This window comes from Anoplophora glabripennis, unplaced genomic scaffold (assembly GCF_000390285.2).
Source record: "Anoplophora glabripennis isolate ALB-LARVAE unplaced genomic scaffold, Agla_2.0 scaffold2, whole genome shotgun sequence".
In the NCBI taxonomy this organism is placed as follows: Eukaryota; Metazoa; Arthropoda; class Insecta; order Coleoptera; family Cerambycidae; genus Anoplophora; species Anoplophora glabripennis.
The window spans coordinates 2,698,471-2,718,678 of NW_019416325.1; the positions used below are offsets into that span (position 1 = coordinate 2,698,471).

Here is a 20,208-nt window from a genome sequence, read left to right on the forward strand (position 1 = left end):
TAAATGATACCCCGGTGAACTCGAGCTTTTGTTATATCGATTGTAAATGGTTCTAATATAATAGAGTGAAGATTCTAAGTGTTTAAAATAGCAGTTAGCGTCAAATGGTGGTTACAATTTTTGGATTCTTGATACTGATTTAAATAAATTTTATATTGAAATATTTTCCAATTAAGTTTGTGAAATAATTATAATATTTAAAAAAAGTGAAGCCTGGTTTTTCAATCAAAAGTTAGTTTGCACTTCCCAAATAAGCAACTTTGGTCTAGTATTAAAATGTAACGTTTCAACTCAATATATATTTCTAAAATAACTTCAAAGTCAAATAATTGACTTGACTAAAACAAAAAAAAATAGTTATGAATTACTTCTGATTGTAATACCAGGTTTTAATTACTTAATTAACATTTAAATATAAATAGTTTTACTGGCACAAAATCTATGCATTCAAATTTCACAACTTTGTAGCAGTGTTGGCATAAGGTTAATTAACCTTAATTAATGTTAATTAATCGCCGGTTAATTTTGTTAAGAATTAACATTTGGTTAATTTCAACATTTCGATAAAATGTCACATCAGAAGCTAGCAAATAAATAAAAACAGAGTTAAATGTAGATTACTACCACTTTAATTACTGTTTGTATAAATAAAGTCTATTAAAGAAAATGTTGATAGGAATCAAACAATAAATAAATGTATTTTGTAAATAGTTTAATAATGCTTTGCAGATTTTACACGATTTGTAGACAGCATGTAGCCACATCCATTTTAAATATATGATGTCTTGAAGGTAGCGTCAGAATATCCCGAAAAGATATGTATTGTAAATATAGAAGACAACGAAGATACATTGTGCAACAAATATTTACACCAATTGCCACATGACTTGGCAAGGATTTTATTTGAAAAAAAAAGTCAAAAATTTTATATCCTGAAAATAATAAACTTATCTTCTTAAATAGTTATAAAACTGTAATATAATTGTGTTTAGTAAATATTTAGTCAATTAATCAATCATCTAAAAAAGAGTAATTAATTTTGCTGCACAAAAAATATGTCGAGATTAATCACGTGTTAATTTTGATGGATATTGTCCTGGTTAATTAACACGAATTATAATTAATTCATTGTCAACACTGCTTTGTAGTGTATATAACACGACCGAAATATGCTCGGAAAATTTTAATGGTAAAATTGTGTATGTGTACTATATTTGCTGTTTTCACTCGAATACCTTATTCCAATTTTCCGAATTCTTACAAATTGTTAATAATTATATTTTACAACATTAAAGAAATATTAAAGAAGGGTTAGCGAGTGATTGCGTTGAGTCGATTATACATTTGTCAAATTTTACTGTAAGCACATTCATTCTCATTAATTTTTTAAAATTTTTTTTCAGTCGGATAACAAGCTAAAAGAAACTTTTATTAATTCTTAAGGTAAAGGTACCAGTTCATTTACAAAGTTTTTTTTGATGTTCATATGCATTTTGCTCCGTAGGATCTCATCGTTATTTTGTGGGATCAGGGAGAAAATATTTATCACTAAGCAAATTATTACGCTTTTGTTTCTACTTAAACATAACGTAGCAAATTTAGTATTTTGCCAATAATATTAAAAATTTATTTTTTACATATTATGTGATATATTTTGTATTTTTAACTAACTTAAAAACACATTGTCTTTTGATACTTTTTTTTTTGTAAATATATTTTTGTTAATCCACTGTGCCTTGTGATAAATGTATTTCTTCAGTTCTGGGATGTATTGTAACTTTAATTCGATGTTTTATAATAGTATCTGTTAAAGTATGCTGCTAGCAAGCCAAATACAATGATTTTTAATTGAATTTTCTAAATTTAAAAATATTTTTGTAATAGATAATTTTATTTTTAATGATTACCATGGCTTGCAAAAATAGCTTATGAGTGTTTTATTTTATAAGGATCTAAAAAATTAATTGTTTATGTGTATCCCAATTTCAGTCAGTACTAGTCTATATTTCAAAAGATCATAGATTAATATATGAAAATTGTCAATTTTGGTGTTTAAATTACCCTTTAGGAGTTATTATTTTTATAGAACATTGATAGTTTTACCACCCTTAAATAGAATTCTATTTATTCTTTTTAATTTAATATGTAATTATTCTGTAAAATAATTGTGTATACTAATTACAATAAATTAGTGATAAAGTAAACCGTGCATTTGTATCTTTAACCACGTCAGTGGTGGCTCGTGACATTGAGAATAGGTGAACCATATTCATTGATTAACTAAAAAGAAAAAAAAAACGGTGCTAGCGAAAATTTTCAAATTTTCAAGGTCAAACGGTTTTAAATGAATCTGGAAATTTTTAGTTGTACTTGCAATATTACCAAAAAACTGACGTTGGAGAAAAGGATTTTCATTTAGATTTTATGACGTGCATGACGTTCCCAAAATTGTTAAATCCCTTCTTATTCCATACACCCACAATTAAACATGGCATACAGAAAAGTTTTTAAAATCAACATTTTCATTCATTCCAAAACTTTGGAACTTACACGTCTTTTGACTTCCCCTTTTTTCCATATCGAGAGAATAAGGCACAGGTCTCTCACAATTTAAAAAATACTTTGTCCTCAATTTTCCATCTGGAAAATGGCGTTTCCAATAAAATACATATTGGATCATACATGGGAAACATTTCTACAATTACACAGCCACATAAAAAAGAAAAAGTTGTCTGTACTTTTCATGAGACATATGTTATCCGTAGCATTTTTGCTTCCTGATCACTAATTCGGTGTATCACATCACAGGAATTTCCTAACCTCAAAAAACAGGTCAAAAATAGCAAAAATTCACGAAGATGCTAGGCAAAAATACTACATATAACATATGTCGCATGAAAAGTATAGACAACTTTTTTTTGTGTGACATTATACAAAACAAATAAATATTAACGAAGAACCATTATAATCGTGCACTGGGCAATGCGTATCGTATAAACTGTTAAAGATAGGTGTTGAGCAATGTTGCTTCAATTTCTGCGTCACTCGTTCCCGCACGCCATAGTTTAATCCCGAGTTGGTCGCCTCGTTGCCATAATAACAGCTGTAAACAACGCTACAAAGAGAAGTAGAATATAGATTGATTTCAATCTGTGTCACTTGCATATACTATACGTTGTATGGTATGTACTAGGCGGAAATTTTAGGTGAAGCAGTGCGTCACTGAACCATGTTTTATGTTTAGAAAACATATTTTTCTTATTATATCTGAATTATAAATAATTTTAACAATGGATAACTGCAAAAATGCATAATCCATAAATAAATATTGATAACGGTAAAGTATATTTCTATTTATTAGTTAAATCATTGTAAATTACAAAAACAAAATTTGAACAATTATTTAGAATAACTACTATGCAGCACTCATTTAATTAATTAAATCAGTACAAATATAAATAATGGTACAACATAGCCTTAACGAATCAATCAATAGACAACTTTAAAAATAAAAAATATATATAGAGGGCTATGCGAACAACCCATGTGTTACAATTTTAACAGAACTATCCTAGACTGATAAAGGAATGCGTAATGCAACGCAAAAGGAATGGATACTGGAGTGTAGAAGGAAAGAAGACTTCTGTAACACAAGGAAAACTCACTCATACAAAGATTCTCATAAAAAAAAAATTACCACATGAATTAAAAAAAAAAAAAATCGGAAGGGTTGCAGAATAGCTAGAAATGATTCGAACAGCTTTTATCAGGTGTTAGACGAATTTCTTCATGCACTAAACACTTCTAGTTACTATATTACAGTAGAATATATCACAAAAAAATACCATCACTAAAATTATCACATGTTGAAGTTAAATGTAGTTAATAACACAATCATTCTTAAGGGTAAACCTTGGGTAACAACAGGCGTAGGAAATAGGAACAGGATTAGGAACCAGAAGTCCTCAAAAGGATCGAGGATTAAGAGACCTATTCAATTTCCAAATATTTTCAAAAGGAGTGAACCACCCGTTAAATAACCTCAAATTCAATTTAATGCTTAACTACACTTTTACATGGTATTAAAAATATTGTAGTATTTTAAATGTTAAAAATATTTTTATAAAAGTAGCGGAAATCTTTGCCGAGGGCTTCACAGAAATTATGACTGAAAAGAAAACTTAAATGCAAAATTTACTAGAACAGGAATGTTTATTTCCAAAACAGATAATCTATTTTATAAATGTTATTATAAAAGTTCAATAAGGAGTTATGCAGGTGGCAATATACATATATACAAACATAAACGCGTTTATTCATTTTATAAAATAATATTTCTGTAATGTACTGGACACATTTTATTCTGAAGTTAAGTACGTATACCATCACATAAGAAAAATCACAAAATATTACATCAACATCATGTAGAATAAGAGTAACACTGTATATAATTGCACTTAACAATTGTATTAAGTGTAAAGAGACCTGATTATTACACAACATTGCTGTTCTATTAAAATTTAAACAAGCATAATACATTGTAAATTAATTACAACAAAACAAAAATACAGTACATTAGAAAATACAGACACTAGTTAAATATAACAACAGAACAATGATAATTAATAGTATATATGTGATATATGTAAATTAATATATATGTACTTAATCGAACTGAAGGTAGCTTCACTTTTCAATTTTTCAATTTCTTTAGTCGATTAAGCGCTAGAACAAATAAGTTTTACTCGAATAAACGTGGAACTTCCTTTTGAAAATATTTATTTCAAAATTAGAAATCACAAAACCATTTCATTACATTTTATAAATAAATGTTTACTCGTCTCATTTTTTAGATTTTGCTTATTTCCAACAATGTCACAGTCATACATTGAAATTAATCGTTTTATCTAAAATACCAAACCGCATGCATTGCTATTAACCTAATAGTGTCTCGATAAGCGTATAATATTTAATAACTATTTCGGGTAAAGTTAAAAAACATGACTTTTCATCCACAAACGTGCCTCTACATTTCACTAAAATCATCATATATGCATACATTTTTTAAAAACTTCCTTAACGTTTATGTATAAAACAGTAGATTATTCATCAGCTGGTCAGTCCAAGTACCTACATTTTTGCTTTGATAAAATTATTAGTTACCTTCTATATACAGGGTCTACAAATTCACATATGCCTTTGGAGGTGTGAAAGCTGAGCTAATTTGTGTAATCAAATTAACTAAATATACATCATACAAAACTCAATAGTTTTGGAAAAATTATAATTCATGCTTTATTTTCTTTTGAATTAAGGCATAGTTTTAAAAAATGGAAATAATAAAAAAATGTGCTAGCGCTGGTATAAGAAATAGAGGAAGTTATTCAGAATGAGCAGTAATAAAGTTTCCTAAAACTTCACTTGAAAGGTAATAAAGCATAAAAATTTTTAAAACAGTATATTTTTAATGTAGTATCATAAAATTTTAAAAATATATTCACATGAATATACAGTTGTATTTAATTCTGTATACCTCATGATTTTAATATATCAAATTGTTACCATAATTTTTATTACATAACTTGCTTTAGTGTATTATTTATTAATGCGAAAAAAAACTGGTTATTTTATTTTCTAATTTTGGATACAACAGAACATTTTTACTTTACAAATAGGCTTTATATCCAAAAAACAGGGTTAAAAGGAACTATAACGTTCAAGCAATTTTATTGGATAAATCGTTCAAAGGGTCATTTTAGATGAAAAAACCGCGGAGTGCTATTAAATTAACGGGTAGAAATTGGAGACAGGGGTGAAAATGCACCCCTTTCAGTTTTTTAATTGTAGCTCGAAAACAAAGCAAAATTTCGCTATAGTTCATAGGAAAAATTATTTAGAGAATTGAATTTCCCATAGACATGGCTTATTTAAAAAATTTAAAAGGAAAATTTTATGCAAAAAATCGTTAATAAGCAGTTTGAAAAAAATAAAAAAATTTAGATTTTTTCGTTTTTTACTTATTTGCCTCTAGTTTTTTTTTAAGTAAAGATAGGTATAGGCATGGCTTTATAAAAAATAGTAGATAAAAAAAAATAAATGTAAAAGTTTATGCAAAAAATCGATAATAAACAATTTGAAAAAAAAAAATTGATTTTTTAATTTTTTTTTTTACTTTTATGTTCTGTTTTTTTTTTGAGTAAAGTAAGGTATAGGCATTGCTTCATAAAAAAAAGTAGATAAAATTTCCTTCAAAATAAGAGGTTGTAAAGTATTTTTGGATGAAAATTGACTGATGGCCGCTCAAACTTACAATTAGCCAACTTTCCGATTTTCGTCGCATTTACCCTTGTACATTTTAATTCTCATTTTTTGCAAAAAAGGAAGGAAATAAGACGTTCAAGGATTTTCATCACAACTTGTTCGAAGGGTCATTAAATTGAAAAAACTGCGGGGTGTTATTAGAGGGTTGAAATTGAAGATAAGAAACAAAATGCACTTTTGCAGTTTTTTGAATATACCACAAAAACAAAGCAAAATTTCGGTACAGTTCATAGGAAAAATTTTGTAGAGAATTGAATTTCCCATCGAAATGGCATATTTAAAAAATTTAATGCAAAAAATCGTTAATAAACAATTTAAAAAAAAAGCAACAAATAAGATTTTTTGATTTTTTTTACTTTTTTGACTGTTGTGAAAATCTTTATTTATTATTAATAAATAAAACTTTTGAAATAATTTTGTATTAAGTAAAGAACCAATTTGTTGTAAAAATAATAAGAATTATAATCATTATTATGTTAAAAACGACAAAAATCAAAAAAATATTTGAGTTCGACCGGTTATAACTTTTGAAAACGCATCATTTTGAAGGGAATCTCATCTAGTTTTTTTGTACAGCAATTTTCTTTGCCTGCTTCTACTAGAAAAAAATTAGTCAAAAAAGTAAAAAAAATCAAAAAATCTTATTTTTTACTAATGATTTTTTGCATACAATTTTTCTTTTAACTTTTTATAATAAGCCGTTTTGATGGGAAACTCAATTCTCTACAAAATTTTTCCAATGAACTATACCGAAATTTTGCTTCGTTTTTGTGCTATATTTAAAAAACTGCAAAAGTGCATTTTCACCCCTATCTTCAATTTCAACCCTCTAATTTAATAGCACCCCGCGGTTTTTTCATTTTTATAAGTTTGAGCGGTCATATATCACTCAATTTTCATCCCAAAAATACTTTACAACCTCTTATTTTCAAGGAAATTTTATCTACCTTTTTTTTATGAAGCAATGTCTATACCTATCCTTATTAAAAAAAAACTAGAGGCAAAAAAAGTAAAAAAAATCTTTGTTTTCGAGCTACAATTAAAAAACTGAAAGGGATGCATTTTCAGCCCTATCTCCAATTCCACCCTCTAATTTAATAGCACTCCGCGGTTTTTTCATCTAAAATGACCCATTTGAACGATTCATGTAATAAAATATATCTTGAACATCATAGTTCCTTTTAAAATCCTGTAATGAATAGCCTAATAACACATATTATGGTTCATTAGATTACAAATTAGCTCCACTACAACTCCTCAAAAGGAATATGTCATCTTACCAGTCACAATAGAAATCAGTACTAGTGTGATATTTTTTTACAAATAATGGTTTATACACATAAATTAATACATATTTTTTTATTTTTACTTGTTTTTTAAGAAATAAATGTAGTTGTGAATATTTACATTACACTTGGTAAAAGGCCACATTTTTAAACTTTGTATGAAAATAACAAAGTGCAGAACAATAAAATCAATTAACATTATTAAATATTATACACACATTAACTAATAAATCCCAATTAATTTAATATTTTGCAAGTTAAACCTATACTCACCTGTTTATAATACACAAAAAAACGTATAAAATTATTAATGCAGATAATAAAATCTTTAAAAAATATACATAAAATAAATTGACACTTTATTATCTCAATAATAAAATCTCAAGTATAGGTTTTTACTCATAGTATCATGGTTATTATTGATTTTCTACAGAGCCCACCCTCACTTTGGTGCCGAATGTCAGTTGTGTTCCCTCGAAAAACTGTAGTAGCCAGGTTTTCCCACCCCGGATCTAGAAATTGTCTAGTTACCCCAAATTCCTAAATAAAAAAATCAAGTCAGATACACAAATTTAGAGAGTAAATTTGTAAATTTACCTCTGTTGGAACTCATATTCCATACAGCTGTGACAGCCTTTCTTTAAGTTGTGGAGGAAACTGATCACTAAACCTCTTCCAGTTCTCTTCGCCTACTTGAGTTTTAAAACTGTGCAGAATCTGCAAAAGTGCAATTAAACAGATAATTTTAATCGGCTGAAAACGGCGAATAAAGTGTACCTTAATGAAAACTTCTTTTAAGTCGTCTTTCGGTGTGATCCATGATGCAACTGCATCACAGAAAAAGATGAAGTCAGAAACAACACCCGCCGGATTAACTTGAATCATTTGACACATCCCTCGGAAAGCACTGTCCTTTTCTTCATTGTCTCTAATATTTCGCAGTGATATACACCTGTAATAAGAACTATTGCTGCAAATGTCCTAATTTCCCCATCGGAGAAACAATGCAAGAACTTTTTTTTTGTCCCTTGGCTAACCTTAACTTGAAATAAACAGAAGTATTCAGATAAAAATTCTCAGATACATCAACTGGAATTGTACACATTTTTATAAAAAACTATATATATATATATTCGCTTTTTTTCAAGGGGGTAAGAGTGTACATTCACTGCCAAATTTCAAATATTTGTTCAGTCCTTCCCAATATACAGCAAGTTAACGATTATTCTTTTGCCATTCTTTTAATTTAAAAAAATGTGCTTTATTTAATTAATTTAGTTTCGAAACGTCAGTTTTAATCTTGTTACATTTGTTTACTACAATATTTTATTGATTCCTTCCAAGATACCAAGCAAATTATTGCACTTTTGCACATTTTTTAAAAATTTACGAGGATAGTAAAATGATAATCATATATTGGGAACAACTGGGAATAAATAATTGAAATTTGGTTGTGATGTATAAACTACACACGGCTGCCCCCCCCCTTCTCCTTAGAAATTCGAAAAAAGTACAAAAATGTTCTTAAGCTAAGAAAATATTACATTGGAAATTTTTATTAAAATTTAAATCCGAGATTATGTTTTACCTAATTTTCTTTGAATTTCTTTATTAATTTCTTTAGTTATTTAAATTTTTTTGTTTTTCTTGTATTAAAAGGGTTTTATTAAAAATATTTCTCCCATTCTCTCTCTCATCTTCCATCCCCCCCCCCCCCTTAGCCCATTGGCTGGCGGCGCCCTTGATACATGCCTTTAAAAAAATCACTGAATATATATTTTTTTATAATAAAATTTACAATACCATTCGATTTGTTTGAGCATTTTATTCTAAACAATTCTGTGCTTGATGTACAGAATATATTTCAAGTTTGTAAATCACAAATTATTGGTATTATGTATAATCAAAATTAAATTTCTTGCAGTGGATTGAGGAAAATTCAAGTGGTCATATTTTTGATAGTTACAGTGAGTCAACATTATCAAAAAATTGCCGCCTTATTTTTCACCAAACCCCGCTGGTTTCTAATTTGAATGATAATGATTTTTTAGTCAATTTTGCCAGTCTATTACATGTTTTCAGAATATGTCTACTTGCATTGTTTTTTATATTTAAGTATTGAAAATTTAGTACTCCTCAATTTTAATTTAATGTTTATAAAAAAATAAAAATATATCCACTTATAAAGAAATGTGCCAGAATAAAAAAATACTTACCAGTAACACAAAATAATATGTGAACAAGTTGCTTAGCTCAAACATTTCATAAAATTTTTTCTAGCATTTTCCGATTTCTGTCTGAAATATCTAACTTCCATTTTTACAGGAAATATAATTTAAAATTTTATAAACACCTATAGATAAACTAAATTTATAAATATGTAGAAACGATGTACACAGTGTGTTTCAAAATAACGTATCATAAATTCTAGGAACAATGGAAAATAAAAAATATTATTTTGTCTTATAAATTATGGGTATTATGGGTATTTTGTTTTAAAGATTGTGGAGCCACGGTTCATACAAAAAATTTTATACACCCCATCTAAAAATGTATTTGTTTTTATTTAAAAAAAAAAGAAAAACAAATTTTGATTGAACATTGGTTAAATTTTTTTTCATATTTCAAAATAGAAATGAATTTGATTCTTTTTTGATAATGAAGTGACATTTTTGATGCAACTCACATTTGTTGAAACCTGTTTTTCTCCATCTGCGTTCGCTAAAGAACTGCAGTGATTTGCAAATAGGAATATCCGGAACGTCCTTATTTTCAAGAACTGTAATAACAAATCATTTCATAAAACTTTTGAGAAATGAGTCAACTTGCACATAATTACTATCCCCAATATCTGATAATAATAATATTACTAGTGGTAAGACCTATGTAAAAATGCTTGAGAGCTGAATGATGTTGAATAAATCAAAAGTAGGACAAAATTTTCGATTTAATTGAGAAGAATCATTCATTTATTTAGTGTTTTACATATGAAATGCAATGAATTTTTACAAAAAAAATGTTTCATGTTTAGTTCGTTTCTTCAAATTTTTTTTAATATTGAAAGAAATTTGTAGAATAAGTAGCAATGCTAGAGTAGAACTTCAAAGAACTTACATATGCAAAAGTACATGTATAAGCATCGCATATCTCTCTTGCACATTGTTGAGAAGAGGCACATTTGACATAATGGGAACATCAGCATTGATATAGGTTATTCACATGCAATTTTTTTAACAACTGATTTGATTGTTAAATGTGAATTAGTGTTAATGGAACTGTATTAAAACAAAAGTCTCCATTCACATATTTACCAATATTATTTTTTTTTCTCATTTCAAAAAAACAACACATGCATTCTCCTGAGGTTGAATTTTTCACTAACAAAGGTCATTCAACTCTCAACCATTTTTAGATGAACTTCAGTAAAATAAATTTCCATAAAGAAATGAAATTAAGTCATTAATTTTACTTATGTGGTGGACATAAAATTGAAGCGTACTAAATAATGATTAATGTAGGAGGAAGCATTAGTAGGGAAAATGCTAATAAGCTAGCTTCCTTGTTATAACAAAAGTAGAGGTAGGAGTAACTGAATAGTAGAAAAATAAAATTTTAAAAAAAGAATAAAAAAGGGTTACAGACCACTGTCGTACAAACTGATGTAACATGGGCGCGACATCGTGGGGGCAGACATAACCTAGGCGACCAATTGTTATGGCTATACCGAGAACAAAAACAAACAAAAGAACCAACTCAATTTACAAATAAATTATCACAAGTTACATAATAATAAATAATCATCAATTATAGATAAAATTACAGAAATCATACATACGTATAAATTTATTAAAAAAATCAGTGCTTGATAAAAAAAGAACTCTTATGAAATAAATAAATAACTTATATTATAAATTTAAATTATAACATACAAAATTATATAATTTGGTCGGTCTACAGTGGATCCTATCTAAAGCCATTTTCTTCTTTTTGCAGATATAGGAACAAAATTTGTCTCGTAAGGATAATGAATTTCATCTGTCTCAATCAAATAACAAAAGTAAATGAAAAAAAATATATATAACAAACGAAACAGTTTTAAGTGACTAAAAGGAGAATTTATGACATTTCAGTTTTAATATTGCGTCATTTGGTAAGTTGTGGTGAATGTCCGACAAAATTGGAAGCCAATTAATGTCAAATCCAATTCCTATACCTCTGTTAAACAATGAGGAATAAATTTCAAAAAAATTTACACCAATTCACATTCACAATGTAAACATAAAAAATCGTAGCTGGAAACAAAAAACAGATAAACACATTTTACATTTAAGGATTCACTGTTCAACAACTAGTTCCAATTTTATCAACACTGTTATATTTTTTAGAAGCAGAAATTTTTCTTTGCATCTAAAAATTTAACACTGCTATACAAATTGTTAAATAAATAAAAGACACGAAAACGGGAAATTTGTTAACATCTTCAAAGAAATACAAAATATATTTGATTCCTAACAAATTACCCATTACATTCACTATTACAAACGTATAACAATTTGTAATATTTAAAGAAAATTTTGCAACGTTCTCATAGAAACGTGCATTAAAAAAGCAGCTGTGCATTTTTTGTTAGTAAAAGTTTATAAGCATTCAACTTTCTCATTCATCACACACCCAAATTTGGAAAAATCAGTAATACCATGCAAAATTATAAAGAGGATCGTACCTGTGTTCTCCAATAGTGTTTTCGGAGTATTTGGCCGATTAATTATATCAATTAGTTGATTTAAAACTAACGAAATATATGGTCTAGTATCGGCTCCTACAAGAACAAAAAAACAATGAAAAAGAAATGAACTGTGGAAAGACAAAGACACACTCAAAATAAGTATACTTAGATATCGTGTCCGACGTGTTAAATAATAAAATTGGTTTATACAGATCGGACATAAGTTACATACAAATATTATTCAATTATTTTAATCCAGCAGAAATTACTTTTTCAATTTGCTATAATAGTCACAATAATTTGCTTCTCCAAACATCACGTTAGTTAATATAAAACTACGGTAAGAGATGTCAGTCTGTTTCATTTAATTCAAATTGTACTTTAAGCATCTGCAATATTTCAGTTGGTTTGAACGGAGAGACTATTGCTGTTATCGTGATATGGACAAGAGATGAATGGAAGTGAACTAGGGTGGGTATCTAGTCTACTTACAATACTAAAGCTGCCCTCCCCCCCACGTTTATTCACTATCGAGCCCATTAGAATGAAATTCGAATTTTGATCCACCTTCAGGTTAATAGGAAAGAATACAGGGTTTACTTTTAATTATTGAATAAATTTAAAGTCCACCTTTGACACGTCGAAAGTGATATCCACAGTGTATTAATGAGAGTACCTCCTAAAATAATGACTTACCAAGTTTTATACTAATTTCCCCAATGGCCCAGGTGGCATTGTTACACACAGATATATATTCTGGATTTAAATTTTGTCCCAGAATAGGTAGAAAATTGGATATATGGGGTTGCACGTGCTGGAAGCAAGCCTTTGTGAGATCTCCTAACAATGCAAATGATGATTGTCTAACTTCGGGCATAGTGTCTTGCATACAAAGATGCAGCAACTGCATGATATTACTGTTTTCAACCAATTTTTCAATGTGTCCATTCAGTCCTTCCGCTAACCCAGATAATAAGTCTAAGGCTACGATCATGAAATCTTTGTCGGGGGCCTCAAATTGATCTGGATTCTGGATATTAGCCTAAAGAAATTATAACTTTGGTAATTACTTACAAGTACATATTTTAATATTGGATCTTTTTTCACCAGTCTCAATTTTACTTTTACTTCGCACCTGAACTTGAATTAAAACAACAAAATATTTTAACATTTTTCAAATAAAAGCAGACTTGTCATGGCCTAGTTGTCAAAAATACATTACGCAAGTTTCAGATGTCCAATGGCAACGTTACTAGACTAGCACCAGAGCTCATTCTGAATATCGAATTGGGAATATCAGTACAGTCTGAGAAAAAATTATTTGAACTATGGAATTCAAACGACTTGTTAACCGAAAAGTGTTAAGTGCACAAGCATCCTTATTGACCTCGCAAACAAGATAAGTTTGGTTAAGTTGTAGATTACGGGCATAACAAACCAAAAAATCGCCCTATTTCAAGCAAGGTTGGCAAATATCATGATATTTATATAAATATCAAATATCGGATATATATCCTGATATATATCCGATATATATCAAGTCTTAATATTTATTTTTTTAAATTAATTAGTTTATGTATAATACTATAGTAGCGAAATAAAATTAGGAAACTATTTAGGTAAATATTTTTATTCTAAATATCAAAAACAAGAACGAAAAAATAAATATAAATTCTGAAACTAATAAAAAATATTTGCGTGAATATTAACTACTACGAAACTTAACCAATACACACCAAGTCAACATAAATTTCATAAATATTAAAACAAATACAAACACACAACACCTGCTCGAATTGACTAAGACCTGGGGAAATAATGAAATAAAAATATTCATTCAATTTTACTTTGTTGAAAAATTCTGGGAATCACATAAATAATCACATTCGTCAACGATTAGCATACGGTTTTGCTGCCATCTGTTAACAGTTTTAGCGACTTTAAACCAGTAGGAATCATTATTTAAATTTTTATAAATATGATATATATCAAGGAATAAATATTGTGATAGATATCAATGACATATCATACCAACCTTGATTTCAAACTTACCATATGTAGACACAAAGTATGATGTACTAGTGATACACATCTGCAATAGACGGGCTCGCAATAAGGCAAAAATCCGGATTGTAGTGCTGTAGCCACGCTGGATAAACACTGAAATAACCAACAGTTAGATAAAATTACAGGACAGAAAAACGTATTACCTCTAATAATGGAAACAAGTCTTTGTCCTCATCTTTAAGAATATTCCACTTGTGGATTAGAGGAGGCATGAGGAGATTAATAAAATCTGGTTTGTTTAAATGGCTACCAACAGAATCGGCTAAAGTACCTATCGCGTCGTACAGAATAAGCAAATTTTTATGCTGATATTTGGAGAAAGCAAACACTAACGTTTCCAGTATGAATCCTAAATATGGCACTAATTCTGTACAAGCTTCTTCTTCTAATGTAGCAAAAGCTGAACATGCAGCCTCTTGAACTCTCTTATTCCCATCTAAAATTCTTTTGAGTAATTCGGTCATTAGAGGTTTTAAATAGGAGTCGTGAGGCTGAGCTACGACCCAGTGAGAGTATCTACTCAAAGTCCAGCAAGTTATAGCTCTAACGAGAGCTTTTTTGTCATTTAAACAATTGATTAAATACGGTATTAACTCCGGCAAATGATTAATCATTCCTGACATGCAACCTTCCGCAATAGCACCTAGAAAGAACGGGGTATTACAGCTTATTCAAACATTTTTAAAATTATTTCTTGCTTCATAAACATCTTTAATAACTAAAATGGGTAAATGGGTATTTTTCGTTATAACACATAATACAACCAGGATAACGAACACAAAATTACGTTAATTATTTATTATACACGTCTTTTCAATGAAGTTGATGAAAGAATTTGTTACGACGTCAACTGCAACAGCACCATGAAAATTTTGTTAAATCTGCCACCACTTCATACTGTGACGGGAAGAGAAACAAAAATTATAGCGCATCAGGAATTTACAGATTTGGTGCCAATTTACAGATTTTTCCTTCAATTGTAAGGATTTTTTGAGACAAAAGCACTAACATCCAACATTTTCCTGTTACACTGAAGGACACACAAATACAACTTATTTAGGCAATAAATAAATATAGCACTGAATGCGGTGTTCTAAAATATATGTAAAAAATTCCCAAGTTTGGAGTAGTTCTGGCAATAATTATTGATGTAAATGAGATAGAAAGATTTTTATACTTTATCCCAGTTGATGTTACATAATCACTTTTGGCGGGATATTTAAACAGTTATCGTTAGTTAATAAATAATAAAAAATATATACCTAACGCTAATATTCCAGATTCTTTAATGTCCCAATCTTGATGAAACAATGTTTCTTTAAGTATTGGAATCAGTATAGGCAACAAATCATCTCTGAATACATTGGCAAGAACATCGAGAGCTGCAGCACTGCACTTTCTCAGATTCCAATCCGACAACGAGCCGTCATCATCACCGTCATCGTAGTCATCATCGTCATCTTTGTCAGTGCCATTTTCAGTTGAATTACTATTCCCTATTGCGGTTTTAATCGTATGTGTTTTTGATTTGTGAAACCGCGGTCTAATATCTTCCTCTTTGTCAGGAACATTGTCATCTTCTTCTACATCACCTTTGAGCAAAATAATATCAATTTCAGAATATTTCATACCCCTCACAAGCACAGGCACTAGTCTATTGAGATGATTCCTCAAAACGCTCCTACATATTGGTTGCTCGGCTAAAGACAGCCAAAATTCGCAGGCTTCCAACGCAACAGACTCATCTGCGTCTTGCGTCCGAACTAACATATATTCTATAATATTGTCTATATGAGGTATAAGCCTATCCATTCTAACTTCTAAAAGCATAACTAGGGCTTTGCATACATTTTTCCTCACTTCTGCATCGTCATCGGTTGCTACTAGGAACAGATTCTACAAAAAAAAAAATGTAATTTTACAGTGTAAACTAAATAAACGGCAATCTACCTGCAAAAATGAGTCGATGTGGTACATAAGTGCTTGAGACCTTTGTATGATGAACTGGTTGACACAACCTATAGCATACGACCTAATTTTTGAACTAGAATGATTAAAAAATTGTAGAAACTTTGGAATTAAAATATCCAAAGGTCTATTAGTTGTATCAGCATCGAGAGCCTCTGCTGAATCTTCACAAATTTTTTGCAAAGCTCCAAATGCTCCTTCACATATATTATAATCTGTCGAGTCCAGCATACCACATAAAGCAGGTAGCAACTCCGGCCATGTTGAGAGATCCCCTTTGCTTGCAACAGTGGTTATTAGTATACCAACAGTAGCACGAATCAATGGAGAAGGATCACCAACAGCTTTCAAACATTCAGTCTTTATGAAGCTAGTAACGCTTGGCAATAAATTACCGTAGTGAGTTTTGACGTTGTTTTTTAAAATCAATCCACTTAGAGATCTCGTAGGTTCATCCTCAGTTGTTAATTTCGTGAGTACAAACATTAAATAATTGTTAAAATCAGGATATTTATTTAATTCCTCCAATTTCTTTGTTTTATTAAGGAAATATAAACACGTTTATAAATCAAGCATTAATAATTTTATCACCTACCATATCTAGGTGATGTCAAACATTTACATTTAGTGCAATCATATTGGAATGTAATCATAACATTCCAGTATAACACAAATTAAAGAATCGCAGTACTGCTTATGTTCTTCGAACTATGTGAAGTAATATCATCTATTTTAATTATATTTTCATATTATTTCAAAAATTCCAAACAAAATGAATAAAACCTTAATCTTCACCATCACAATATTCTGTAAATTATTTCACGGATATGTTACACCTTATAGTTTTTAATTGCGAAACATAAAAATAGTGTAAATAACAATACTAAAATAATAATCTTGTTTACAGTTTACATGTTGCGTATATTTTTTTGCACCTCGTTACATAAGAAAAATGCAATACTCACAACCGAATACATATATTTTTTTTAAAGGATACTTGCTGTACGGCCCTTTGGGTTGCCGTGTCCGGCGACTGAGATTCTCTAAGTAACGTTAGAATTTCCCGAAGACCATCTTCCTGAGGTGTCCACTCCATTTTCATGTCGTTATATTTTTTTGTTACTAAGTCTCAGTTTATTTATCCGATAAACAAATTGAAGTAGTTAACAGAAACTTAGGTACTTTGTACAAACTATCAAATCGACATAAACCTACAAAAACGCTGTTCGCTAAGATTCGACATTCGGAATGGGAGGGCCTTAAACCGGAAATTTAGATGTCAAATGTCAGTTCATGAAAAATCATTTAAAATAGTGAATAACGGATAATTAAAAACAGTAATCTATATATTTTAACACTATTCACTTTTCTTTAAAAATATACTGTGCATATTTTAAATGGCTAAAATAAAGCATACGTACAATGTACTATGTATATTTATAATGACTAAAATAAATTTCCCATTAAAAGGAGTTTTCCTTTCATAATAACTGAACAATAACCAACTGAACAGCTCAGTTAAGCTTAGTTCACAACTTCTAGATTACGTTAGTTGCATACAGCCGGCGACCACAAATTTGAGGCCAACCTAATAGGTCCAAAACTTTGTTAACCATTGTTTGTCCCGATTATTATGCCGTAAAACTAGTTTCAGCCGTTATAAACGTGGTACTTTAATATTCGCTCTTTTCTAATTTCCAACGGATGGACAAATAAATTTTTCATTTATATCACATTGACAGAGTATCTGCTGGACCTCAGTAAATTGACTATGTTTTAGCATTGTTTTTTTGAAGATAAATTAAACAACCTTGGTTAGTTCTCTTAAGTGAAATCCAGATGGCAGCGCTAATGAAGTATGTTTATTCATAAATAAATGTAAATATCTATCTGGTTTTACGGTAGAACATTGTATAATCATTGTTATCTTCTAAAAATAACGCTCTAACGTAAAAGCACACAGATATTTATTTATGAATAAACACACTTCCTTAGCGCTGCCATCTGGATTTCATTGAAGAGAACTAACCAAGATTGTTTAACTTGTCTTCTAAAAACAATGGTTTTAGACACCATACCATATCGCATATTTGACAGACTACGAGGTCCACATTTTATCAAGATTTGTGTTCGTTCATAACTGTGAGGATTGGGTTATTGGGTAAATCAAGTGTAACAACCAGTCAAACTTAGAAATGAAAGTACTAGATGGCGACGCTCTTATAAAATCGCTTTAATCTTATTGATATTTTCAACAACGTTGACAGTGATTTTATAGAAGAGTCGTCATCTAGTGGAATTTTACACAAGAGTCTTATCTAGTATTTCCCTTTCTATCTTCATTCTTCAATTGGATGTCTTGATATATTATATATAAACAAGGATAATAGTCGCTTACAAAAATTAATAATTCTGGACATAGCATTTTTTAAGTAATAAAGAATAATAAGGACAAATATAGTAATCTGAGCAGATGGAGTGAATTTTCGTAAACCCCTATTACTATCGAAATAAATGAAATAGACCCCTGAGTTTGGAAACCGATATTAAAAAAACGTAGGGGCGAAAAAATTTGAAATTTGGACCATGTAATATAGCCTCATTGTTAAGCTATTGTGTGCTAAAATTTCAGTTAGTTTCGTTATCCCATTTTTTAATTATTAATGAAAATGTTAAAAAAATTACGGTTTTCTACCTACAAAATTGATATACCTCTCACTTTAACTTGTCATAATTTTTTTTTGTTAAATGGTAAAAAAATTCCAAATTTTTACTGACGATAAGTTGAACTATTGTCTTTAGTACTGTGAAGGTTATTTGTCTCAAAAGCTCTTCTTTTTTTATTTTTAATCAAAACAGAGAAGGAAGTGCTATCTCCGCAAATATTGCGTTCTTTTAAAAAAGAAAAAACTGACACAGGCAGTAAATAACTGTAAACAATAATCTGAATAAATTGCTAAGTTATACAGGGTGTCTCATAATTAACTGCCAACCCAGAACAGGCCGATTCTATGATCAAAACTAAGTAAAAAAGTTCATATGAACATGGGTCCGGAAATGCTTCCTAAGGGCACAGGGACCCATTGAAGAGGGAGGAATGGAAATCATTTTTTTGCAATATCTCTCAATCGCGTTGTGATAAATGAATGAAATTTGGTATACACAGCTAAATTTTGATGAGCAATTTGATGGACTAATCCATTTATTTCCACAAGGTCCATTGGGGTGGGTACGGGGGGGCCCTTGGTACTTTGCGTGTGTAACTTTTTCATCTTTGACTTTTTAACAAATTGGACAGCAAATTCCGTTTTCCCGAACTGTTTTACGTTAAAAAGGTACTCTTGTTTCAAATCGTTATCTTTAACGGTTTCTGAGAAAATCGCTCTTGAATTAATCCCACTTTGGTCAATTTCATAGTAATTTAAACAAAAAAAATTTTTTTGTTTAAATTTAATCTAATTTTAATAAAAAAATAATAATAAAAAATTAAATTAAATAAAAATTAATCCTTTAAATGGAAAAGAGAGGAAAGGAAAATTATTATTTTTTTTTGTTTAAATTACTATGAAATTGACCAAAGTGGGATTAATTCAAGAGCGATTTTCTCAGAAACCGTTAAAGATAACGATTTGAAACAAGAGTACCTTTTTAACGTAAAACAGTTCGGGAAAACGGAATTTGCTGTCCAATTTGTTAAAAAGTCAAAGATGAAAAAGTTACACACGCAAAGTACCAAGGGCCCCCCCGTACCCACCCCAATGGACCTTGTGGAAATAAATGGATTAGTCCATCAAATTGCTCATCAAAATTTAGCTGTGTATACCAAATTTCATTCATTTA

At 29.4% G+C, this 20,208-nt stretch overlaps 1 protein-coding gene across 2 annotated transcripts; it reads right to left on the reverse strand.

Moving 5' to 3' along the window:
- Window positions 1-4,345: 4,345 nt before the first annotated feature.
- On the reverse strand, window positions 4,346-17,684 carry LOC108916961 (transportin-1). Of its 2 annotated transcripts, none has more exons than XM_018723334.2 (11): window positions 17,366-17,684; window positions 16,351-16,899; window positions 15,663-16,296; window positions 14,544-15,043; window positions 14,386-14,493; window positions 13,030-13,375; window positions 12,331-12,426; window positions 11,250-11,325; window positions 8,385-8,559; window positions 8,205-8,324; window positions 4,346-4,725 (listed from the first exon to the last, which is right to left on the reverse strand). In XM_018723334.2, exons 1-10 carry the CDS (start codon window positions 17,468-17,470, stop codon window positions 8,217-8,219), a joined length of 2,697 nt encoding a protein of 898 aa, XP_018578850.1. In that variant the 5' UTR covers window positions 17,471-17,684; the 3' UTR covers window positions 4,346-4,725; window positions 8,205-8,216. The 2 variants fall into 2 exon arrangements, with proteins under 2 accessions (XP_018578850.1, XP_018578849.1); XM_018723333.2 differs by lacking the exon at window positions 4,346-4,725 and adding an exon at window positions 7,308-8,147 and having other exon boundaries at window positions 17,366-17,683.
- Window positions 17,685-20,208: the final 2,524 nt, after the last annotated feature.